The following is a 26622-nucleotide window of genomic DNA, read 5'->3' on the forward strand; positions in this document are numbered from 1 at the left end:
TAGATGGCACTAACTGATGTTTGTGAACACTTTGCAAGGGCAGCAACTAACCAGTGCTTGCACCACAGTGGTCAGATCTTTTCTGTCCAGGAGAGGCCACAGCTGGCTAACCAGCTGAAGTTGGTAACAGGCACTTCTGGCCACAGCTGTAACCTGTTTATCTAGGAGTAGGCCCAGGTGCAAGAACACTCCAGACTACAGACCTGTTCCTTTAACAGGAGTGCAACCACATCCAGAATGGGAGATACCTTAAATCCCAGGCCAGTCCTTCCACTCACCAGTAGCACTTCCATCTTTTCAGGATTCATAGCAGCCACATATGTAGGCAGGTGCTGCAATTTTGCCCCCTTCTCTCACTTCAATGCAGCATCCTGACCAATATGGCTATTAGTTCACTTGGGTGCTGCAAACCTAGGTTTGGAAGATATTGCTGGAAAGAGGGAACATGAACATGACAAAGAACTCCATGCACTACCACATGCTACTGATCGATTGCTGGATGCAACACATTATCTAATACCTGAGACGTAGCAAACCAAGTACTAGATTACAGCAGACTATGGTTTAATACTGCTTATGGCGTATCTATAAACGTAGATAAATTATTCTAGATAAATTTTTTTTTTTAAATGTGAAGTGCATAAAGTTTCAAATAAGTCTGAGTATATAATGAATCTTTAAACTGGATACTTTTGTACATATAGACAAGTGCAAACTTAATGCTGTTCTGTGCCCTCTCTTTAGGTTTACTGGAAGTAGGATATTATTCCCATTATGGATAAAACAGAATGCATTTAGTATAGATTATGTACTATTTGAACTGGAACCTGGAAACTTCTGAATTGTATCTTTTTGGAACTTAAATTCTTTATATAACAATATATTTTTCTAACTTCTTTTAACACATTACCATTAGTATTCCAAAAGGAAAGGCTTTAGAATGACTGTAGAACGGAAACATAGTTGGTATATCTCACCATAACTACATAAGATATTGTAAAATTCTGTTGTTCATTAAAAAAAACCCCCTTCCCTAAAGTGTTTAGCTTCCACATAAAATGAAGTATTAGAAATACTCATGCGGCTTTTCATTTGGAAAAATGAAAGCACACCACATCATCAATTCAATGTCACAAAAAACTGGCTTTCTGGATATTAAAGTTTACAAACAAACTAGAGAAGGATTCCTGGATATATTTGTCAGCAGTTTTGGTTTCCAACTGTTTGTGATATAAATGGAAAATACTTGTCCCAGCAGATGCCCAGAGAACAGGACAGGGTAGAGCATCTACTTGGCATGCAAAAGGTCCCAGGTTCAATCCCTGGCATATCGAGGATCAGGTAGTAGGTGTTACTGAAGATCTCTGCTTCAGACCAGTTAGTTTCTGTCAGAGTAGACAATACTGACTTTGGTAGACTAATGGCCTGACTCAGTATAAGGCAGCTTCATGTGTTCAGATAATTATATTACGAAGTCATCACTTGTTGGTTTATGTTAAAAAGTAGCAGACTAAGAACAAAATTTCCAAGGTTTTTTTAGAAAATACAAATCAAGCAAGCAGTGTTTTAAAATTTTGTTTGCTTACCACTTTGAAACCAAGTTCAAAATGCAAAGAATGAAATCAATCCATTTCCACGGTCAAGTTGTAAACTTGTAAGTATGAATAAATGCAAGTAATCCAAAAGCAGCCAGCAGTTGTCTTGCATTCTTCCATCGTTCAATTTTCAGCATCTACTGCGGAGACTTACTGTTTCTAATCTTACAGTACTTCTGATGGTGAAATCCAGGATTCTTTTGAACTTCTCATAAGACTTTGTTACTGGAAGCTCTAAACAGTTAAGATCTCTGTTTCCAACAGGGTATTTTATGTCCACGAACTTAACTGTGGGCTCAGGTTCAAACCCAATGGCTGGAATACAGCAGGTGCCAGTTGCAAACACCAGTATGTCTTCCAGAGTTACTGCTGATTCACCATCTAGACCAAAATGTCAGAAAGTGTTTAACAGCTGCATATAGTGTATACAAAGATTTTACCTTATACTTTAAATAAAATTCAAACACATGTATATGTGGCCAAGACCACATGAATGAGGGAATTACCCTCCCTTTAAATTCCCTTATTTATTTGTTATTTTATTTTATCATATTTATATCCCGCCCTCTCCTGGCAGGCTCAGGGTGGTTAACAACAATTTAAACCACATAAAACATTAAAAACAAGTTACACAATAAAAGCAATCGTACAATTTATAATCAATAAGTCCAAGATGTGCGTTTCTGATTTCTTTGATGTTCTTAATTAAGTTATAATGATTGTGTGGGAGTAATAGCTACCTTCCTTCAGCTGTTAAAAGCAAGTTTGAATAATTCAGTTTTACAGCCCCTGCGGAACTGTGGCAAGTCCCACAGGGCCCTAATGTTTTCAGGGAGGGCATTCCACAGAGCAGGGGCTATTACTGAAAATGCTCTGGTGATGGACAGTTGAGCCTCTTTTGGTTTGGGGATCTTAAGGAAGTTTTGAGACTCTGAATGGAGTGCTCTCTGGGGCACATATGGGGAGAGGCGGTCCCGAAGGTAGGCAGGTCCCAGGCCATATAGGGCTTTAAAGGTTATAACCAGCACCTTGAAGCGAATTCAGAATACCAAAGGAAACCAGTGCAATGTTTCCAGCACAAGCTGAATGTGCACCGTACAGGCAGGTCCATTAACAACCTGGCTGTTGCATTTTGCACCAGTTGGGGTCTCTGGATTTAAGTCAAGGGCAGCCCCATGTAAAGGGGGTTACAGTAGTCAATTCTCAAAGTGATCGTCGCATGGATCACTGTTGCCAAGTCATCGTGCTCTAGGTATGGGGCCAAATGCCTTATCCATCTAAGATGGAAAAATGTGGATTTGGCAGTGGCTGCCACCTTCTGCTGCTTACCTTCTGTCTCTTGTAAATAACCCATCCAGAATTCAAGACTTCTGGCTTGGTATGCACCTGGTAAATAGTGGATTGTAAAGAGGTCACCAAGAAGTTTTGCAGACAGTTTATCAGGTTTGTGACACAGTATGCTACATAATGCATCAGGATTCATCTGCATTTTTTCCCAAACACCAAGAGTTCTCAAACCTTGTTTAAAACTAAAGGGAGGAGGGAGAGAGAGAAACATAAACAGAAAACGTGAACAAGCAGTACTATGAATGTTTAAAAAAGTAAAACATATCTTCTTCAGACTGTCAGGTTAATATTTTCTGCATATTAAATTTTCTAGTAAAGCTAGAATTCACTTTCCCCCTGTATTTTGCTTGCACTACTATTTTCTTCAGACACATTCCCATTTTTATATACTAAATGATTGAGGAAGAACATTCCCTCTGGGGCAGAAACCAATTTGTGTTTTGAGTCAATCTTCTTAGAGTAACAATTTTCCAGGAATTACTTTTAGAACAGAACCGCTCCTTTAGGCTACCTTTTCTGTACTGTTAACACTATCTCAGCCAAGGTTATATGTAAGGGCTTATTTGACATCTTATTTATTCAAAGCAGTTTCAGCTATCCCTTCAACTTTTTGGGATTAATTATAATATATTGTTTCACTAATGGGTTGTAACTGAATATTTTATATTTTGCTTTTATTAAAAAAATTAAAAAGGGAAAGCAAACCACATGACAATGAATTCATAAAACATGGGATACACTATAAAACATTTGAAACTGCACACGCAGAAAATTAAAGTCACAAAAAGTGGTGATATTGTTCTAGACTACAAACTGAAAAAGATGTATTTATTATTTAGCTAAAACAACCTGGATTCTACATGTAAACAAACCTTTCAAAAGGAGCAAGTGTTCTCTTGATGACATGGTAATCCAGTATCTCATTCACCAACATATCCTTATCACACAGAGCTGTTATATGCTTCACAAATCCAATAGAGCTGAGATATACATTACAATCTCTTATTGCCGACTCTAAATCATTCACATTCCTTGCAGATTTTATCTAATAGTAGGAAATAACATATTAACTAGTTAATTTACTGAATGAATCAGTGCATCCATTTCAAACTGATGGATGTATACTTCTACTAATTTTTATCTTTTAACTCAAGTTGTATACTTGGTCATCTTTGGCTCACCTACGTCTATACACAATGTTATTCTGTCAGTACATTCTTGAGTAGAAAACCAACAGCTTCAACACCCAGCTTTTCTTCAAAACAAAGATGCTAATCCAAAGGCTACCAGTTAATTCTTCTCTATAGAAGTATACAAATGAGTAACAGCTTACTTTCATTATTGTCTGCAAAACACCCATGTCAGCAACATCTTCCACTGTTGGTTTCACATTCTCCGTGCCATAAACAAGGCAATTAAACAAGGTCTTGGAAAAGAAACCAGGAGGTGGGCCTCCATGAACCAGAGAAACAGCAATCATTCTTCCAGCTTCATAGTACAAGTCATCTTTAAGAGCTGAAAGTACAAATATAAAAAGAATTATTGTACTGACTGCCTACAAAAGTGATCCAAACATACAGGAAGTCCTCCTGGAGCAGACCAAACCACCAAGCCTAGCATAGGACATGAGGACAACAGTTTTCCTGAAGCCCTCCCCCAGCACAAGGGATATTCAGAGGAATGTTACTTCTTAACAGAAGTTTCATTTTCCTATCATGATCAGTGATAGACTGAAGACAGGGTCTCCAACAGGCACCATGTGAGCTCTCATAAGCTCATGAGCTACCAGTAGCTTGGCCACTGCTACAAGTACCTCATCCATCCCCTAGAAGACCCAGGAAAAAATCATGAGAAGATCAGTTCTAAGCCTTTGAAAGAAATATGCTATTTTGCTCTGTATTGCTAAACTGATAGAAGGATTTCTGTTGCCATTTCTAATCCACGTTACGTTCCTAGAGGAGAACAAAACATGGTAACATGGCTATGGGGGGATATTTTCATTACTCAGAAGTAACTCTTGTTAAAGAAAAAGTTGATAATCCTTGTCTTAAAGCCACATGAATTATTGTCACATCTTGTAGCAATGAATTACGAAAGACGCTAGCCTCTTCAGGTTCCATTTTATACTGCCGTGTTTCATGCACTTCCCTTTTCCTGGCAAACCTGTTCCTAAAACCAGAAAATTCCCTGGAGTGGCTTCTGAAATAACCAACTACACATAGTCAAGAGATGAAGCCAATCAATATCCAGTAGGTATAAGAACTTGGATAATTGTATAGGGTTCTCAGGATCTCAGCCATCATTTACCAATGAACATTTTCATTAAACATCTTCACCCCACCCCAGAAACATTTATTTGTTTCTGACCACCAACTTGAAGTAGTGTGAAGAACTTGCTTCAGTTCTGTATTTCCTTAATAAATGGTTACATTGCTTTAAAATGGAGATTACTGCTTCACAAGCAGTGATATATATATATTCTACAAGGGTTCCACAAGTAGTAATATATGTCCCAGAAGGGCCTTAAACACAACTCAACAAAAACCTCCCCCTTTCACCTGGTGCTTTCAAGCAATTACTAATGACTAGAAGGACAAACTTATTTTCTCTGCTGTCCATAAATTAGACAAAGCAGGTACAAATTACAAAGATCAGACCAATTCAATATCTTAACTGGAATGTATATACCCTCTCTGACATACAGAGCCACTCCACCTCTGACCCTTCCTTCCCTATCCTTCCAATATAATTTATATCCAGGAATCACTGTATTCCACTTTTTATCCTCATCCCACCAGCTTTCTGAAATGCCCAGAGTGTCTATGTTCTTGTACATATTGGAGTGGTATTCAGAGCCAACAGTAAAAGGCAATACGTTAACACGATTAACAAATGTTTTCGCTTGGTAGCCAGACCAGAATATATGGCACCTTAAAAATCAAACTTGTGACATGGAACTGGTATATTTTACTGCACCAGTAACAATTCCTTTGCACAGAATTAACAGATGCTGTTCTGGGTAAATACCGTTAAAGACAGACTTGTTAAGCACATAGAAGAACAAGTTTTGCTCAAGAAGAATCAGCATGGTTTCTATAAAAACAAAGCCCTTTCTCACCAACCTCTTAGAATTCTTTGCATGACAAGCATGTTAAACAGTATGACACATCTTAGAAATAGTATACTTGGACAAAAAAAAATGTTTGACAAGGTGCCTCACCAAGAAAGTTGATTTGATTCTGAACTTCTGAGTAAACTTAATAGTCATGGGATAAGAGGGATGGGATAATCATCATGGGATATGAGGATTTGTCTTTCATAAACTGGTAACTGGTGAAGAGGAGGAAATAGGGAGAAGGAATAAATGGACAGTTGTCACACAGCACAGAGAAGTAAGTGGTAGGTTTTCCTAGGGATCTATATTGGGAATATATGTAATCAACAAAATAACACAGAAGGACCATAAATGAATTATGACCTAAACTTTGTGTCTGAGCAGAAGGGTGAATGATATGATAAGGGATTATGAAAGAACCAAAAAGTACCTAGAAAGGCTGAAGAGGAAGTAGTGGTTACCATCTTAGCTGACACCCCTTGTGGTGGACCAGTCCTGTGTCTGCTAGCTGGCCCTGGCCCTGCCTTTCCTGGTATGCTGACCTGAAAGGGCCACTCCTTCTCTCCCTGATATAAATTAATTAATTAAATAAATAATACTTGCCCTAACTGGATGTCATGCAGGGCAGGCACTACTTTACTTGGACTGTTGCAAGCCTGACCATACCTTCTTCAGACGGTTTCCATACTCACTCGCTGAGGGTTTCCTGCCCAAAATCTCTAATATAAATTGCAGTTCCCGCCCAGGAGCTGGTTTACCCTCCTGCAGCCTTCTGGGAGACTAGCCTGAAAGACTTCCTCTCTAGGCCTCCTCAGAATTGCTGGTTCCAGACAGGAGGAGAGGAGGAAGGAGGAAGAGACTAGGGCCCAAAGTCTGTCTCCAGTTAAATACAGGCCTAAAATGGCATTTCTCCATAACCCTTTACTGCTCTCGAGGCATTTTGCCTCTTCCCTTCCTGCCTGCGAAGTAGCCAGCAGTCTGAACCAGGATTTATTATTGCCATCTGATTTTAAAACGTTTTTAAGTATTGTTTTATTGGTATGTTTTCTTATGGATTTGTACATCTCCCAGAGCCCTGCAGTAACAGGGATTAGGTGATTCATAAATATAATAAATAAACACATAGGTGTTTTCTTCAGACTTCTCTAGAGAGAACTCCAAAATTAAGGAACATCAGTTAGTGTGCGCAAGCCACAGACTAAGAAGACAAAACTGCAGAAGGGAGAAGGCAGAGTCAGTATCCCAGATGATATGAGATGGAGTCAACAAGGATGGCCAGATAAATCTATTATGAGTCTGCAATGAGTGACAAAGTTGGAAGCTTGCCGGTTGACTAGTCTCATACGGACACTGCTAAGATGCCAATTCCTGGAAGAAGGAAAGGATGAAGGACTATTTAAGAAAGAAACCATGACTGAATCAAATTGAAGAGAAAAATCATTCAGCAACCTCACACCAGCATGATATAATAAATACTGTGCACACTCTTGCTGACTTCTGTGTTTGCAACTATTTATACTGGATTGCCAACCAACATTGACTCATGGGTATGAGAATGTAATTAAAAAACCCTTCTGCTATTTGTTAAAATTTTATTTCCAGTTCCAATAAAATTGCATTAAATAGTGGGTGAACATAAATCACACATCTTTTGTTCCATTCTCACCTCCTAGAAGGTCCCTAGCTTGTTCTATAGTGTTATTTAATTTATTCATGAATGATCTGCAACAGGGTAAACAGTGAAACAAAGTTTGTCAATTACACCAAGTTGTGAAAACACAAGAAAACTGTGGGAAGCTCAGACTGGACTGGGTGAATAGTCAATAAAAAGACAAATGAAATTCAGTGGAATAAATACATTGATAGCATCAACGTTGGCAGAGACAGGCCACGAAAAAGACCGAAAGGCCTTTTTACTGCCACTCCCAAGTAAGTTAAATTCATGTTAGAGCTTGAGAATAAAAATGCAAATATAATAATGCATTTATTAAAGTAGCTGTATCCTATCTTTCCTTGAGGTTCAAGGCAGCAATTCAGAACTAATAGATACCCCCCCTTCCCAAAATATGCTTGAAGATCCCATTTAAGACTGGGGTGAATAAAATTGCCTTGCAGCACCTTTTTAACACTGGCATTATTCTCACCTCCAGAGGGAGTCCATTTCAAAGAGTGAGAGCTATAATGGAAAAAGAACTGGCTGTGGTTGATGCCAGACAGGCTATCTTGTGTGGAAGAACAGCCAGTAGGTAGCAGCCTGAAGACCCTAATGGGGCACAGGGATATATGGGAGGACACAATCCTTTAGATATGCAGGTCTTAGGCAGTGAAAAATTTAAAATTCATAACCAGCATGTGACAACCACCAAGCTTCCACTATGTGTTTAAAAGTTTTTCTCTATCTGGGCAGAGAACAGGCTGGGAAGGAGAAGTCCATCAATGGCTTTCCAGGTTAACCTTCTTACAAATGCCAATGGAGCTAACAGGAGAGACATCAGGATGGCCCAGTTCAGCTCCCCCTCCCGCCCCCCTCAACAGGGAATAGAGGTTTGGTATGCTAGAGAGTCTCCAGGAAAGAGATTCCTGGAGATTGCAAGGAAGTGCTTCTCTGTCCTGGGCTGGGGGAAGGTAGAAGATAAAACTCCAGAGAGTAAGGAGGAAGATCTCTTTCTTTGGGATGCTCAGATGATGAGAGAACACAAGACCCTTAACTCTTGAGGCAGCAATACTGACCATGTGCTTGTCTGGGAGAAAGCTTCAAGGCAAGGGAAATTATGTAGAGAACTAGAACAGCTAAGCTAAACAGCCTGTCCTATTCTATGATCAGATAGGGCATGTTCAAGTTGGCTTTTAATATCTTACCGGGAGGCGACCACTATTCCACCATCCCACAGCATTAATACCTGAACCCATCCCAGCATTAATATAGAGCCCCAAGCATATCTAACAACATTATATATAATGCTAAATAAGAAAAATGACGCCATCTTGGATCCTAGGGACTGTAACTGAAACTGTAATTGTATGAAATGATTTTATTGTGATTCTATTTTTATTCTATGTTGTTTTAACTGCTGTTAGCTGCCCCAAGCCCCTCAGGGGAGGGCAGGATATAAATACAATAAATAAATAAAAATGTATAGAAAGGGACAGAGAATTTGTGTTTTTTAGCAATTTCTTTTGTTTTCCTTGCTCAGATCTGGTGCTGTGCTAAAAATATGCTTGTAAACATTTAATTTTTAATGATGCTGGCAGTGATACCACATAGACCTCAGTTGTTTCGAGCATACTATTTGAAAAGGAGTTCTGGAGGGTTGGCAAGTAGCTATTCCTCTAAGTGCATCCAAGGCATTAAACTGTTCCCGTGGTAGCCAGACACTGAGCAGCAGGAGACACAGAGGCAAGACCTCAGGAGAGCTGGGAGTCCTGCCCCCATCCAAGCAGGAAATTCCTTAAAAAGGAACATCTGCCCTATAGGGGCATCTAGAGTTTTTTAGTTTGAAAAAAAAAGTTGACCAAATTGACATGATAAAGTTCTACAAAATTATGCATGGTGTAGAAAAAGTGGACAGACATTTCCACTTCATCCATAATACTTCAACTGTGTGCTACCTTATGAAACTGATCAGCAGCAGATTCCAAAGAAACAAATGGAAGCTGTATTACACTCACTGCCATGAGACATGACTGTCTTAGATGAATTTAAGGGGTTGGGGCAGATTTAATGGACAATAGGTCTATCATTGGCTATTAGATATCTCAGCTGGATGTGGCCTCCAGATCAGGGGCCCAGCATCTTCTGGTGATCCCCAACCCCAGGGATGTCCAACTTGCCTCAACTAGGGCCAGGGTCTTTTTGGATCTGGCCCCTGCCTGGTAGAAAGAGTCTCTATTAGTGATCAGGGCACTGTGGGATCTATTACAGTTCCTCAGGGCCTGTAAAATGGAGCTCTTCTTCCAGATCTTTAGTTGAGGCAGCAGGCATCTCCTTGTTATTAGGCCCCCCTCTAGGCCCCTGATGATCAACTATAATTGTATCTGTTGAGGCATAAACTACTGTTGCTGAATTTTTGGATGTTTTCATTGTGGGAATTTTAATATGCTGTGCTTTTATTGTTGAAGATAAATTATGGAACCCACCCTGAGCCTGCTTGCAAGAAGGGTGGGATACAAATTCAATAAAACAAAATAAAGACATCCCATTTCTCAGCCTGATTTCCCAAGGATGCTGATGCTGTACAGATTAATTAGAATAACCTTATGTGCAAAAAGTCCTGAACTCACTGGAAGAAGAGTGGAATACAAATTGTAGAAGCAAAACTTTTCCTACTTACAGTAAAGCTTTATTAGGCACTTAATTAGCCAGAATGCTCAGTTAACTGGCACTGCCCAGAAGGCAAACACCTCCCCCTCAGCCACCATACCTGAGTCCTCAGGCATGCACCAGCCAGTTTGATGCCTCTAGCTGTTCTTAGGCTTTGTATAGCTAACATTGCCAGCTGACATCCTCGAGCGCCTCCTTCCCTCAAGGTGCTGGGAGCCAGGTTTGATAACAGAGATCCTGGGCAGCTGGCCTGCTTATGTCCTGGCTGGTGGAGGGAGAGCTTTGCAAGGCATGAAGGATTCTGCCATAGAATTTCCAGTGAGGTGGGGTTTTGTTGCTGCAGATTCTTCTGGATAGGGCACAGATCACTTACATTGAGCTGTACCTTGGATGGTGGTTATTGCCATATGGAACAGTCAAAGGGTGGACAGATATATTAAGAAAGCTGAACCTTCTCAGCTTAAAGAGCCTGCCTTAGAACAAGACCAGCTCCAGCATGTATAATGATTTATGAGCAATGTTATTAATTGAATTGTTGTGATTTTGATCTTATAGATGCTGTAGTGATTAGTGTTTTGAATATTTACTAAATTTTCTATGAAATTATTATTATTGCTGCTGTTTTTTGAATTTTTGTTTAAGTATTTACCATTTATTGTATTCCGTGATTTTCCACAGTCATTTATTTACCTGTTTGCTATTAACTTTTACTGTGGTCCTCTTGTTTTTCTAGTCACAGCTTGCTTTGCCAGGCTTTCTCAGTTGCACAGGAGCTACAGAGCAAAACCTCTATTTTCTTCATTGGCTAAGGCTCCTCCCTTGGGAAAGGGAGAGCTTGCTTTGCCAGGCTCTCCCAATTGCACATAAGAACTACTGAACCAAGCCTCTCTTCCTTCTATTGGCTGAGGCTCCTCCCCCTCCTGGTGCCCTGGGGAAGGAAGGAAAGAGCCAAAGCTTCCTTTGCCCAGTTCCCTGAATTGCACAGGAGAGATAAAAAAAAGCACCTTTAAGACCAATGGGTGTTAATGTCTTAAGCATGTTTTATTTTAAGTTTTTTAAACTCTTTGTGTTTGTCTGTGTCTTTTATAAAGTTTATATCTCCATTACCTGGCATTACATTTTATGACACACATGGCCTGTCCCAACAAGCTCATATTTATGTTGGATCCGGCCCTCATAACGAAAGAGTTTGACACCTCTGCACTAGAGGGGTTACTGGCCCTCTTGGCGGGTAATTCCAAAACCGACTAGTTGATAGCACTGCAGAATCATAGATGCCTCAGAGGAGCAATATGGATCAGGAATCATGGCTCAGAAGGGCCATTTCATCACATATAATTAAAATATTACAGATTACAAACAATTCAATAATATCCCAGTCTAAAATATGTCTGTGGCTCAGACCCCATGAAATACCCTGGCAAACAAATAAGCCTTGCAGTGTCTCCTGAAAATATCCAACATCTTATTACAGTATTATTTTTGTTTCAAATATATATTTCAAATGTTATAGATTTACCTTGAGCATCAAAAGATAAGTTCTTTGAAGAACCGCCTTCAAAGAGTGATGAGTTCTGAAGGTGAAGCATCAATGACTGAAAAAAATCTTCCTTAGATGAAAGACAGATATTTGTCTCTACTTTCCACCTGCTGTTTATATAATTTACTTCAATAGTATTGGCAGGATTGAAGCTTCGCTTTCGAAAACCCTTTAAGGCACTATCCCAGATATTTTGCTTACTGATATTTAATGTGATTGGTTTGGTATTTATCTGTGATCTCAATTCCCTTAGAAGATTGCAGGCTTCTCTTTTTTGTGTTCCAAGTTGCCTAAAACAATGTAAAATAAGTTCTTTGATTAGTGCAGTAACTATTTTGAACACATGAAGCAAGCATTCTGAATCCAAATACTCAATGCTGTATACCCTTTGTGCTTGAAGAAATCTGTGCTTAGAAAGTAGTCAACAGCTCAGTAAAATTTTACATCTCTTGTGAAGTCACAGTTGCTGTTAAAATATTAAATCTCTCAGTATGTATAGTAACTTGACAATCACATAGTTACCCCCCATCCCATACACAAGCTGATGGAAACTTTTTATCTATGGTCTGTCAAAAGTATTTAGTATCATGAGATATAAGAAGTCAGGAAAATATGCATCACCATAAAACGACGACTAGGGATCTAAATAAAGGAATTAAGATGTGAGTCCAATGTCACTCCCATCCCCTCTTGCAGAATGGAAAACTGCTTTAGAACTAAGGTGAACACATTCAAGAGTAGTGTGTGATAAAATACGGAGCCAGATGTTCACAGCAAAAAAAACAAACACAAAACCCCACTCAACTAATGTAAATCAAGCAGCTTTTTGAATCCCTACCATCCCCCCGCCATTAAACCCAATCATTCATTTAAAAAATAGTTTTTCACTGAATACTTGATATTTATTTACAGTTTTCCTAGTGACAGATTCCTCACTGAAGGACTGATCAAAGAAGTTGGGGACATCAGTCTGTTAGAAGAGGGAAGATCCAGCGGAGAACAATGAGTCAAACCACTGTGGCACATCCTCTTTGGAGACCTGAATGGAAAAACAAGTTAGATGTTTCTACATATGAACTGCATAAATTCAAATTGCTCCTTCTCCTAGAGCAAGGAGCACTTCTCCAATTGAAACCAATAAATCCCCAGGTTAACAGAGAGCAGAGATATCAATCGCATTTGTTACAAGGGCCAGATCTGACATAAATGTTGCTTTACTGGGCCAAGCCATGTGTGCCATAAAATGTAATAACAGATACTGGAGATATTTTACCATTGATGCACACCCCTCCTCAGCACCTAACACCACTTTGGCCAAAATGCCCAAGAAGTTTTGCATGGTACAGAGAGCTATGTCCTGACCATCAAGGTGCAACCACCAGACTCTCATGGCTCTTTGAAGACCGCTACATTTCAGAAGCTTTTGATGAGCTGGAGCATGAAGTGCTGCATTCTGTTGCTGCAAGTGCAGCAGCCAAAAACAGGTAGTCAAGTGATATCAACTAGGGAAACCCAACAAGCCCTGCCTTAATGAAACTGCTACAGTCAGTGGGCTTCTTTGGAGAGGGGAGGGGGGTGAGGCAGTCACACAATCCCACACCTCCCTGTGTCAAAGTCTCAAATTCAGCAATAAGCTTGAACTGCAAGGGGAACTGCAAACTCCCAGCACAAGCAATTTTCAAGCACTGCCACTCTCCAAAGATGCAAGTTCCACTTTTAATTGCCTTTTGCAGACTTTTATTACCTGCCAGCTCTATGACATTATTTAACCACTCAAATATTTCTCCTCATGTGCAAGTACACAGATGAACATCCAGCGCCTGCCTCTGGTTTGAGCAAACCCAGCAGACTTTTCTGAATGCCTGCTCCTGTCTCTGACCTTTGCATCAAACCCCTTCTGTTCAGACTGTTAAAGAGGGCAGCAATTTGTGTGCAGGAAACCCAGGGAGCGTGTGTGTTATGGCTTCACTGCTTATTTAATTCTCCCCACACTGCCAAGGGAGGGAGGCAGGAGGGGGAGTCGCATGCATTTGGGTTAGCAGGCTCCAACTCATCTGATTTAGTGGGCCTGCTCCGCCCCTGACCCTCAGTATTCTGCACATGTAGCACCCCTTACATAAGTACTGGGCTTTTCTCTCTACTCCAGGATGCTCCATACAGCACCTCCAGCCCAGCCAGTCACTCTGTTCACACGCTTACATAAGTGGGCACATTTGGCTTGCCGGCCAGCAACTTTCCACAGATGCCTGTGCCCACAGGAGCCTTCACTGGGCTGCCTGCAAGTGGAAAGCTGCTTAGCTGAGCTTGGGGAGGTAGAGTCAGAGATCCTTCCTGCTGCACATGAACAGCCAGCCACCTTTCAAGCAGCCTGGGTGGCAGACACAGGAGCTCAAGGTGCTCTGACCAGAGGAGACAGCAGCAGGCCATGTGTCCCAGCCTGGCACTTCAGCTTAGGGCAGCAGGTAGGTCCCAAGTGGACTGGCTGTACAAAGTTCTGGGCCAAACCAGCCTTCCTCATCCCTTATGGCTGCCAGCTCACTAGGCTGGGCAATTCCTTGAGATCTGGAGGAAGACTCTGGGGAGGGCTTGCATTTGGGAAAGGGAAGGATCTCAACATGGGGGTATAATAACTTTATTTAGGCCCTTCTGGTCCATATTTGGACTATTTTCCTCCCAGTTGCTCATGGGCGAGTTCGGGCCTACAGGCTGTATGTTTGGCTTGTCTGAGATAGCATATACTCATGAATACCTAAGGATCTCAAATGTGAAACTGTTGATCTACTAATTGCTAAAACTTGCCTTTATATCAGAGCACTACAAAGCAGCAAATAGTACACTAATTTTTAAAGATTGGTCCAAGATATTAAAAGCCAGTTAGCCTAACACCTGTTCCAGATAAATCAGTAGAAACTGTTCCAGAGAGAATTATTAAGCAAATAGAAGAACAAAACCTACAAAGGGAGAATCTACATGACTACTGCAAAGAGAAATCCTGCCTCACCAAATTTTTGAAGTTAAGCTTGTAGATAAATGTGATTTCAGACATTATCTGCTCTGACTCTAAAAGGCTCTGGACAAACCTGGTCATCCTTTAAGGATTAAAAAGTGGTGAAACAGTAAAGAATATGAATGAAGGGACAGTTCTAGTAGTGAAGGGAAGGGAGCAGAGGGGTTCCACAAGATTAGTACTGGAATGATGCTATTTAAATGACCTGGAATTGAGGGTGAGCAATGCAGTGGTCATGTTGGCAGATGATATAAAATTATTCAGGAAGGTAAAAACAAAGGCTGATTGTGAAGATCTCCAGGATAATCTGTTGAAATTGAGTAAGTGGAATACATGACAAAAGAAGTTGAATGTGTAAAGTGATGCAACACCCCCCCCCCCCCCCCATGTTTAAATCTATGATGATGGGGCCTGAACTGGTTGAGACAAATATTTTTGGATTGTAATGAATAGGTCAATGAAAACATCAAGCCAGTGTGTGAAAAAGGCAAAATTCATGCTGGGGATTATTATAAAAGGAACTGAAAAAAGAAAAAACTTTAATGCCTCGATATAGGTAAATGTTGTGGTATTCTTCAACTGGAATAGAGCATACAGCTCTGGTTGCTCTTTCTCAAAAAGGATAGCGTAGAGTTGGAAAAACCATGTAAGAATGCAACCAAGATGGCTGCATGTTCCTGTAAGTACAGGGTGAAGAGTCTGAGAATTTTCAGTTTAGAAAAGAGATGACTAAAGGTGAACACAATACAGGTTTATAAATTTATACATGGGGATAGAAAGAATGAAGAGATAAAAAGTCTCTTCACTCTCCCAAAATACTAGAACTTGGAGTCATGCATGAAGTTGATGGGCAATAGGTTCAGGACAAACAAAAGAAAATACTGCTTTACTCTGCAACTAATTAAACTGCAGAATTTACTGCCAGAGGATGTAGTGGTGGCCAGTAGTAAAATGGCTTTAAGGGGGATTAGAAAGATTCATGCAGGACGAGTCCATTAGTGGCGGTACTATTGCTCAGAGGCAAAAACATGGGAAGGCCTTGGCTTCTATGCCCTGTTTTTGGCTCTCCAGGGTAGTTGGTTGCTGTGTTAAATTGGATAATGGCCTAGATATAGCACTGATCTTATCAAGCAGGGCTCTTTTTATATCTCCAACAGTGCCATCAGATATTTCCATACAAACATCATATACTATGAATAAAAGATTTTTAAAAGAGTGTGTGTGTGTTCATGAATGGGCCTCAACTGATATTAGCAGTGACTTGGATGTGCATTCTTTTGCAAATCTACCTGGTTGATCCTGGTTATTGGCCATTTCTCACCTTTACTCATTCATTTCCTGTGATCCCAGTAACATATACTATTTTTGTTTTGTTCCTGTGGTTTATAATATGTAGAACAGAAGAGGTATCACCTGGCCTTTAAAATTCATCATATCACTATTGCATTAAGTTTCTAAGAGGTTGCTTCTGAAACAACTCTTTTTTAAAAAATAAGTTATTCATCTCCACTCCTTCGTTGAAGACAAAAAGGAAACTTTATGTGATTTATTAAAATTTTGATTAATTCTACCAATAATTGTCAAACACCCTAATCCAAGGGTGTTTGTGTTGTGGGGCTGCAGAACACAAAATTACAAAACCCTGGCATTGTGATCCGTCACACACCAGTCTGGTAACATGTCACCAGCTCCTTACTCTCCCAACAGTCAGAAGCCAAAAGGCAAGCTTCTAACCTTCCAGGGACTAAGCAAGGAAGTCAACCCTGCAAGGTTGGACACTTATGAGTTACAAACACTTACAATTAACCTGGTAGGCAAGCACTTGGCCTAGGAACTGGAATTAGGACTGAAGCCACTTGAACACAAAAGACCACAAATATAATTAAAATAGATTTATTTAAAGTGTGTAAGATTATTTCAAAAGAGAATAAGCAATGAGGAATCAAAAACAATAAAGCTAATTATAACAGACTAACTACACAGCATGACATTGATTCAAAACAAAAATACAAGTTGCACGATGTTACCATTCCAAATTGCTGAGCAAGCAAAGTCCAACTTTCTCCAGTTTGTATGGGCAGAGTTTCTGATGCATATCAAGCAGGTTTCAAAAACCACATCCAAAATCAAGGAGCAAGAAGCTACTCATGCCTTGCCAGTTGCTAACTGAAAAGGCTAATGCTTAAGATCAAAGGACCCAACATGGTTTGGACCTGTATTCCAATCAGATTATGTCAGTGTTAGTATGATTTGTTAGTAAACATATGACCTAAGGATGAAAGGAGGGGCTATCTGCAGGCTAGTCCGACCATTTTCCACAGGTAAAATGATGTCTAATTGAACATAATGCAGCTAATTGGTTACAATGACGTCCTGGTTTTGGAAGGGAGAAATAGAAGCTTTCGTCCGTGCCCCTGGCTGGCATCTAGTCATGAGGTCAGCTTTGCTGAATCGTCCCAGCAAGTTATTTTCTCACTTAAACTTTTCAACTCAATTTGTGGCCTAGAGTTAGAACCAAGCCTGAACCAATTTTTGAAAAAATAAGAAACTAGGCAAGGGTCTCAGTCCCTCGACAATAATGCCTCAAAACATATTTTGGCTGTGTTCAGTAAACATAATCTGGGGGGGAAATTAACAGCACAATCCAGAGGGGGGGGGCGGAAAGTCTTTTGGAAGCAGACGAGCCGCTAAGTGGGCACAGGAAGGGTTTGCGCCGACATATGACCAGCACTACCACACTGGAGGGGAGTTATGTGGGCGGGGGGTCGCCCGAGCACCACTCTGCACGAGGACAGCGGCGCCTGAGGGCTGCGTCTGAGCGTGGGCGGAAGTAAGGTGGAGCGCTGTGTTCAGGTAGAGGAGGGAGTGGAGTTGGGGGTGTGGCCAGGCTTAGGCAGCTTCCTGAGCAGTTTGGCCCATGACACCCCTCCCCCCGAGAGCTGCAACATTACGCCTGCAAAAATAGCAGCGTGTCCCATAGGCACTCATTGAAACCAAAAACAAAGGTAGTCTCCACCGCTGCAGAAGCTCGCAAACCCCTTAAGGGCTGGCGTGATTGCCTCGTCAATCCCCTTGTACCTCAGGCTGACAAGTCCTCTCCCTAGCACCCAATCGCGGCCTCCCCCCTCCTAGAAATCCTTCCGCTCTGGCCTCACACAACTCAGTTGTTAGGGAGAAGAGCGCATCGTGGGAAGTTCTGCTAGCGAGCTCCTGACCATACAGACTTAGAGTGAGGGACAGGCAGCCATGCTGGTGATGGGTTTTCACTGCGCGGTTGCTCTGACAGTATCTTTGACTTGCGAGTAAGAGAGAGAGGTCTCTCCCCTGGGGCTAACTGCTCTTGTTTCCAGGTCTCCACAGGTTCTGGGCTCCCGAAGGCTCTGCATGCTAGGACTGTCACCCATGGCTAAGTTGCACAGTCCCCCCCCCCAGTCTCCCCCTCCCCTCGCTCTCGACCGCTTGGTGTGTGAGCGTTTCTGGCACTTGAACCAGGCAATGGGCTCCAGCAGGGGGTATTTGCTGACCCCACTCCCCTGTGCTGCCGCCTGCTCCCTTCCCTTGGTCTGCCCTCTGTTGCGTTCCCAACCCCTGGCAGGGCATGGTGTGTGTGTGTGGCAGCTGCCCCGTTGCGGAGAGGTGGGTCAGAGACTGCTCCTTTAAGAGAGCGCCCGGCTGGCTTCCGGGCTACGTCGCCTTGATCTCAGCAGGGTCCGCGGGTTCTCCCGCTTGCGGCCCCCTGAATCAGGCAGGCGGAGGAGTGCCACGGATGTGACACCCCCAAAAAGGCCCTGAAGGGGTCTCTTTTGGTATGGGGCTTTTATAGCAAGACGGGCGCAATGGCAATTGTTCCTGTTCTCTCTGTATGCCCCGCAGTTCTCCCTGTCATGATCGCCATTACAGCAGCAAGAAGTGAACGCCCCGATCGCTTGCTTCTTTTCTCTTCAATAAGCTTTTGATCTATCACTTCTCTATCTCAAGCATGACAATTCTACATTGCAAGTAAGCGGGCTTTCAATTGCCAATGGTTAATGGGTCGTTTTGCATTTCAATAAATGGGCAGTTCAAAGGAAAAGAAAGAGGTCGATACCTCTAATTCCCCTGTGAATGAGGCCTCAAAAAGCTAAAGAACATCTCTAAGTACTGGAAACAATTTGACTTAACCTGAATATGGATACCTAAATCGACCCGGATTATAATTGTATATTTGTTAAAGAGATTATTATTCGGCTGCAATACGGTCTGAACAAAATGAGATACTTGTTAGAGGGATTTCTCCTTGTCGTATGATTGAAATTCATACGCTAACATTCAAAACTTCAGTTGGAGGAGATTGGGAAGGATGGACTATTTGGGACTCTGAGCTACTTTTCAATCTGGATTAATGGACTGAGTTTGCTGACAGAGAAAAATGGCTTTGCTAAGTGAAATTTTTCACAAAAAAGATATTTTAATCAGTTTGAATTCTCTGAGGCAAGATCTTGGTTTATTGACAGAGTTGGTTAAGAAACAAATGGGAGCTTTTGCGCTGAAAGCTAGCGAAATCTCAAATCTACATGAGCAGAGTGCTAAAGAGAACCCAGTGATGTCTGTGGAACTGAAATGGGAGAGCAACTCATTGGGAAAAGAACAAAAGAAAATCAAAATGGAACCCTATGACGTAATTAAAAAAGAAGACCGGAGATGGAGACTGACTGAAGTTATGTCGAGAGGAACAAAGGCTGTGGAATTTTTCCCACTTTCTTTGAGCGGGATGACTGCATTAAGAAGGTGTATTTTAACCAGAAAATCATGATGTGGAAATCTTTCAGAAAGAAGAGCCTCTTGAACCAGATCCCTCTCTTTGGATAGTTGGATATGGACTTTGTAAGAAAATCTGATATGTGATATTAGAAGGCTAAGTGAGATTCTTTTTTCTTTTTTGGGGGGCTATAATAAGTTGTCTTGTCTAAAACAATATGGATATAAAAGCTAAAGGACTAAAAAGTCTTTGAAAATAATTTTATGTAAAAATAGTTAATCTAGATCAATTTTTAAGAAGGCAGACAGCATAATTATTTGATAAATTGGTGAACTTGTCTTTAACAGATGATATTAGCTTTTAATGTTTGTTATCGATATGGGTAATCCTACAAATTAATCTATAACTGTTAAGAAGGTAGACATCATAATCATTTTGTAAATTAGTAGATCTCCTTTTAATATGTTTGAAGAAATTGTCTATAATAAGATAGATAAATTATTGTGCTCTATTTCTAGCTCGTTAAGGATAAAGATATTGGTCTCAGACTGTATTAAGGAGAGAGAAAAAGTGAATATTAGTTGTAAATCAGGAGATAGATTTCTTTTTAGCAAGTAGGGTTTCTTGAAATGTCTTTATCTTTGTGGGTAGTTGGGTATGGAACTCTCAATAAAAACAGGCATGTGATTTTTATTTTTGGGTTATAAGAAGTTGTTTTTTCTAGACCAATAGGGTTATAAGAGTTGGATTAATTGTTAAAAAGGCAGACAGCACAGTTATGTAAATTGGCAGATTTGTTTTTAGTATGCCTCCCAGAAGAAACTGTTTATATTGAGATAGACAAAATACTATGTTGTATTTTTCTTTTAGCTTCTTAAGGATAAAGATATGAATTTTTTGTGTTTATGTTAATGAGGATATGTTAAACTAAGAAACTCGTCTGTGTTTTCAACATGGTTAAGCCAAATCAGCCAGTTTTATGTTGAGATTGCTCTGACTTGTTTATACTTATTTGGGTTGAAGAATTGTTTAGACTTGTATTGCAAATAATAGTTTAGTAAAAATGTTTTATAATGAAAGATAGATGGTAAAATATATGGAGAACTCTATACTTGCAGGCAGAATGAATTGGATATTTTATTTGGAGGTAGAATTGTAACTGATATATTTGTACTTTTCTTTTTTCCCCCTGCTTTTCCCATTCTGTAAATGCCCTTCCCCCCTTTTATGTATCTATGCTTATGCTTCTTTTTGTAGTTAAAAACAATAAAATTATAAAAACTCAAGAGAGTGCCCAGCTGAAATGCAGCCTGCGCTTCCAGCCGCCCCTGCAGGTGCTTTTGATCTCTGTCTTCGTTTTACAAGTGGGACTCCTCCGCCCCCCCCACTCCCTCAGCTGTTTCTGCCCGCTGCTCTGGATGGAGCCCCGCCCATGGCGAGACTGCCCAGTGCGTGCCAGGGAGACTGTTGCACTGTTCCGGAAAAATAAAGTCTGAGCTGTGCCTTCTGTTCTCTCTCCTGCTTGGCATCTGCTGCATGTTCCCTGGGCAACCCCCCCTCCCCGTCAGTACCTCTCCGAGGGAATGCCTGGGAGGGTGGTCAGACTTGGGGGTTTTTTTGGGGGGGGGAGGGAGAATGGTCTATGAGCCGCCACGCTACCCCCTCGTGGCTGGACAGGGGAGGGGGAGTGTCACCCCTCAGCCTGCCTGCGCTGACAGCCCACCCGACCCCACAGGGCTGTTGTGTGCAAGGCACTAATGGGAGGTTGATGAAGTGGACTTAGAGTTCTGCGGCTGATGCACTCGCACTCTGAGTTCTGCGGCCCCCGGGGGAGGTGTTCCGTGCACATGGCAGGGGGCTTCAGGGCAACACAGGAGGTCTCTGGGTGGGGGGTGTATCTGGGGCTGGGCTGCTCACTCCCAGACACACATTCCAGCCGCTGTCTATGACAGTGAACTCTTGCACTTGGTACTTCCTTCTTGTCTGCCATTGGCAGAATCTCTGACAGCGAGAGGGTGTGAAGGCATTGACGGCTTCTCCGTGGTCCTGTGCGGGCCTGTCTCGCCCCCACCCCCACCTCGCCACCAAGCCAGGCTTCTCGTGTGTGCACATGCCCAGCCTCACTCCTGTTCCCTCCGCATGTTGATCTGCCTTCGATGGTCTGCCCATCATTGGCTCCATTCTTTGTTTGGGGGCGGGTTGGGGATGGCTATCAGCCTCTCTGGGGCCGCCTCTCCCCATCCCTCACTGTCATGCGCCAGGACTGGCCAATGGAGGGGGTGGGCTAGCCCTCCTTGCTGGCTGCCTCCGCCTCCCTTGTGTGCCTACGTCAGCGGCGTTGCCATGGCAACCATCTCCCTCATGGCAAGCTACGTCTCTCCCCTCCCCACGCTCCAGCGTGCTGAAGTCGTCAGGAAGTCTACTAGCGGCGCGGCAGCTACACCACGGCCAGCCGCCACTTGTCTGGATTGGGCTGCCTGGAAAATACAGTGTACATTAGATTATGAAATACCAAATGATTTAAAAACCTTTGGAGCATTTAACCCATATGCTCATAAAAATACAGTTATTAATCCCTTTACTCCTGCTAAAATGGTTTTAGCAAAAGGCTGGGGAAAAACTAAGCATTTGAATATACTCTTGGCTATAAGGTGTGAAAGACAGCAGTGTTATTAAAATTTATGGAATTATTCAAGTGAGAGATGGGTTAGCTATGAAGGCCTATTTTTCAAAATGTGGGAGATCTTTATGGTTTTGAAGAAGCAGCTATTGACTTTTATAACTGCATAACAGTGCTGTAATTATGTGTTAAATTCTTACTGATCTTTTAAAAGGTAAAGGTAGTCCCCTGTGCAAGCACCAGTCGTTTCAGACTCTGGGGTGACATCGCATCATGACATTTTCACGGCAGACTTTTTACGAGGTGATCTGCCATTGCCTTCCCAGTCATCTACACTTTACCCCCAGCAAGCTGGGTACTCATTTTACCAATCTCGAAAGGATGGAAGGCTGAGTCAACCCTGAGCTGGCTACCTGAACCCAGCTTCTGCCGGGATCAAACTCAGGTCAAGAGCAGAGTTTGAACTGTAGTACTGCAGCTTTACAACTAATTTACCACTAATTTTTTTCTAGGATGATGATTGTAATAATAAGTTATAGTATTATAATCATAACAGCAAAACAATTGCCATGTGACATTCATTGCTAAATAATGAGGGTTTCTGGGCTAGATATTCCTTTGGGTAGGGGAGGGAGAGCAGTTTACCTGCCCTACCCAAAGGAATGCAGAGACCAAACTCTACCTATGTCTGGCAGAACACTCCCCCCTCCCTTTACCAATAGAGCCATCCTACACAACAGGCAGAGAAGTAGGCCAACTGCCAGGGAGCTCTCCAGCAGAACTGGCTCCCAACAACACAGGGCAGACTGAAGGGGAAGGAGGCACCAAATATTCTAGTGCCGCCCAGAGGCATCATATTGGCCTGCCAGTGTCCCATGGCCTCAAAAATGCAGCAGTATAATTACTCAGGGGGATGAATTTATCCTCTGGGACAACATTCTGGACAATCAAGTACCAGAAACAAATGCCTAAAAATCTGAACTTAATGGTAACTGAAATTAATATTAACATATTACATGCAAATACATTTTGCTTTCTAATGCTAATAAACTACTAAGCCACTCAGCAAAGTCTAGTTCTTTTTTTTTTTTTTTACAGTGTATTTCTTACTGCTTGTGATGTTCCCAAGTTAGGAAACAGCTTGGTGGGCATGTGGAGGTGCTTTATAGGATAATGTGCACAAAGTTCACCTTGCAATCATTAGATTTATATTTATTAAAATATTTCTTTCATCTCTCCTTTATTCAAGGTGGCAAATTAAAAAAAAAATCCAACCTCCACAATAGCCGCAAACGCAAGAACACACACTAACACAATTAAAAATCCAGGCACAATCCATGTACAATTTTGAACGTCAATCCAACTAATAGCGAACAAAATACCTTGATGCCTGAGAAACCTGTTGGGAAAAAACACTGCCTTCAATTTCTTTTGGAAAGAAAGATGCATGCAAGCTTTACAAATCTCCCCAACAAGTCCATTCCAAAGAACTGAAATGACAGGTGAAATCTAGTTGAGGAGATTCAAATTACAGACATGACAGGCTATATAGTTACTGGATGATCCAAGAACAAGTTTCAAATGATTTTATTTCTAGGAACGCAACTATTATTTGCCTATATGTTCCCTAGCAGTTGCAAGACAAAGAAAACTACATGCCTGACTAGGAAGCCAAGATGGGATCCAGGTGACTGTCTTGGGTATTTTGGTGATGGTTCTTCAAGCAAACTATCCCCTATGTCTGTCTTTTCTGACATAGCCAAGGAACGTTTTCGCCATTTCTGGCAGCTACCTATATAATGATATGAAAGCATCATGTTACTTTTCCAGCAATCTTTCTAAATATTTCAATTAATCCAAGTACATGGGAAAATAAATATTTCATACCATTTGATGTAGCAAGGATGCTTCTACATTCTATGCATTCCCAGTTTTGCTCCCATGTTAATGAAGAACATGCCAAATGGGTTCCACTGGAACCACAACACTGACAGCGTTTTATTTCCCATTTACTGAAAGAAAGTAAATTAAAATTAAGACAGTTAACCATAGCAAAACAACTTCAGTATATCTCATTAACTTTACAAAGTTGCTGAGACATTAACATATTGCAGTTTATACTCCCCTTTTTAGCCAGTTTGGTGTAGTGGTTAAGTGTGCGGACTCTTATCTGGGAGAACCGGGTTTGATTCCCCACTCCTCCACTTGCACCTGCTAGCATGGCCTTGGGTCAGCCATAGCCCTGGCAGAGGTTGTCCTTGAAAGGGCAGCTGCTGTGAGAGCCCTCTCCAGCCCCACCCACCTCACAGGGTGTCTGTTGTGGGGGAGGAAGGTAAAGGAGATTGTGAGCCGCTCTGAGATTCTACGGAGTGGAGGGCGGGATATAAATCCAATATCGTCATCTTCTTCTTCTTTTTGCAAGTGTGAGGGCTTTTTCCAGACGTGCTTGGAAGAAAACTCTCACACACAAAAATGTAAACTGAAGTCAACCAATGGAAGTTTGCGTTGACTTGTATAGTTCAGACTAGCCCAGTCTTGTCAGATCTTGGAAGCTAAAAGGAGTTAGGCCTGGCTAGTACCTGGATGGAAGGTCACTGAGGAAATCTAGGGTTGCTAATCAGAGGCAGGCAATGTCAAATCACCTCTGAAAACTTTTGGGGTCTTCCTGCCAGGAGGGACAGACTCCTGACATCTCAACTTGAGGCTCCTCCTCTGGCCTGGTTAATACAGGGACCAAATTGCTTCTTTGCAACTCCCACCTTGAGGGTTGGCAACAGGTGCCTTCACCACTTCACTCTCAATCTGGGGCCCCCTCTGGCAAATGAATAGCATGTCCAAACAGTAGGAGAACTATGTGGCTCAGAGAACATTGCCAGAATCAAAAGGTAATATTTATTGAAAAGGAAAAGTCTGTATTTACATTCTTAGCCCAGCCAAATCAGCAAAATGGAAACAAAATAATAATAAACATATTCTTCCTTTCCTGGAACTCCACAAGGGCAGTGATAACAAACATATTCCTCCTTTCCCTCCTGTAACACATACTCTAGCTCATGGGTGGCCAAACTGCAGCTTGGGAGCCACCTGTGGCTCTTTTACACATACTGTGTGGTTCTTGAAGCCCCCACCGCACCACTGGCCAGCTTGGAGAAGGCATTTGTCTCTTTAGCCAGAGATGGTGGCTTGGAGGAGAATGCATTTAAAGTTGCCTTCTTTCCACCTCTCCCTCCCCACCCATCTATTTGCCTGCCTGCTCTAGCATCTGATGTTTATTCTACGTGGCTCTTATGTTAAGCAAGTTTGGGCACCCTTCCCTAGCTCGTTGTTGTGAGTAGGCAGAGCAGGCATAATAAGTCTTAGAAAGTTGCAAGTTTGGTCTGCAGCTCTTCATATCACCAGAGAGAACTGCTGCTTCCCCACAGGCTGCCTGGTCTCTCAAAATGGCCACCATGTGGCACAGTCCAGTCACACGTCTGCTGTCCTAGGGTTCAGCACTCTTCACCCCTTTCTCCCTTGGTGGAGAGTATCTCTAAACTCTCCTTCCCATCCAGGAACTGGTCACCTTTTCCCTAGAGCACTCAGAGAAGAAAAGCCCCAAACACACCTGGAATTTCCTGTTTTCATCCTGCCTCTTCCCTCCCCTGTGGTTAAGAAGGGGAGGGAGAGAGAGTTCACTGCCCTTGTAAGCTGACTCCCTCCCACAGGGGAAAAATAAGCCCCCTTTAAATAGTGAGTTCCATACAAGGAAGGCATTTTGTCACAGTAGGGATAGAAGATTAGTAATGTGGTTGCTCTCCCCCTCCCGAGTTTAGACATGAAGCTTTCATGATCAGTATCTTAAAAGTAAAATCCACACTGGAAAATTAAATTTAGTTCACCAAATTTATACTATTCTTTCAGCAATAAATGTCTAATAGTTTATCCTCATATTCGCCCGATTTTCAGCCAAAAATGAACATCCAGAGCTGCTACAGCACTTAAAATACCTTTTAAAGTGCTGTACAAAATGATGCATAGGTGTTGGGGTGGGGAGCCCTCAGAAAGATTTGGGCTCAGGATGCTTAACTGTTCCCCCCTCTTCTAATGGCTAGAGCAATGGCAGTTAATAGCTGAATGGAGGAATGGGCTCAGCAGAAATTTAATAGAGACATCATGAAAGGATGTTTACAAAGTCTTGCCTTCCTTCCTCACTTTGTTAAAACAAACAAACAAACAAAAAAAAACAGTAAAAAGAAACAGTGGTCCACCATGCTACTGAAATTCTGACATGGTATACAACTGAGTTATCTGTTCATCACGGTTGAACTATGAACTACATACAGTACTAGGTACATTCCAA

At 41.8% G+C, this 26622-nt stretch overlaps 1 protein-coding gene across 2 annotated transcripts in view; it reads right to left on the reverse strand.

Moving 5' to 3' along the window:
• Positions 1-1449: 1449 nt before the first annotated feature.
• G2E3 (G2/M-phase specific E3 ubiquitin protein ligase) overlaps positions 1450-26622 on the reverse strand; it is a 40341-nt gene continuing 15168 nt past the window's right edge. For both annotated transcript variants that reach the window (XM_060262043.1, XM_060262044.1), the window contains 8 exons: positions 24171-24295; positions 23943-24075; positions 12829-12957; positions 11898-12208; positions 4276-4457; positions 3815-3987; positions 2925-3124; positions 1450-1976 (listed from right to left, as the gene is read on the reverse strand). In XM_060262043.1, the coding sequence (XP_060118026.1) occupies positions 1726-1976; positions 2925-3124; positions 3815-3987; positions 4276-4457; positions 11898-12208; positions 12829-12957; positions 23943-24075; positions 24171-24295 (1504 nt within the window). In that variant the 3' untranslated portion in view covers positions 1450-1725. The remainder of the gene's footprint in view (positions 1977-2924; positions 3125-3814; positions 3988-4275; positions 4458-11897; positions 12209-12828; positions 12958-23942; positions 24076-24170; positions 24296-26622) is intronic.

This window comes from Heteronotia binoei, chromosome 21, assembly GCF_032191835.1.
Source record: "Heteronotia binoei isolate CCM8104 ecotype False Entrance Well chromosome 21, APGP_CSIRO_Hbin_v1, whole genome shotgun sequence".
Classification (NCBI taxonomy): Eukaryota; Metazoa; Chordata; class Lepidosauria; order Squamata; family Gekkonidae; genus Heteronotia; species Heteronotia binoei.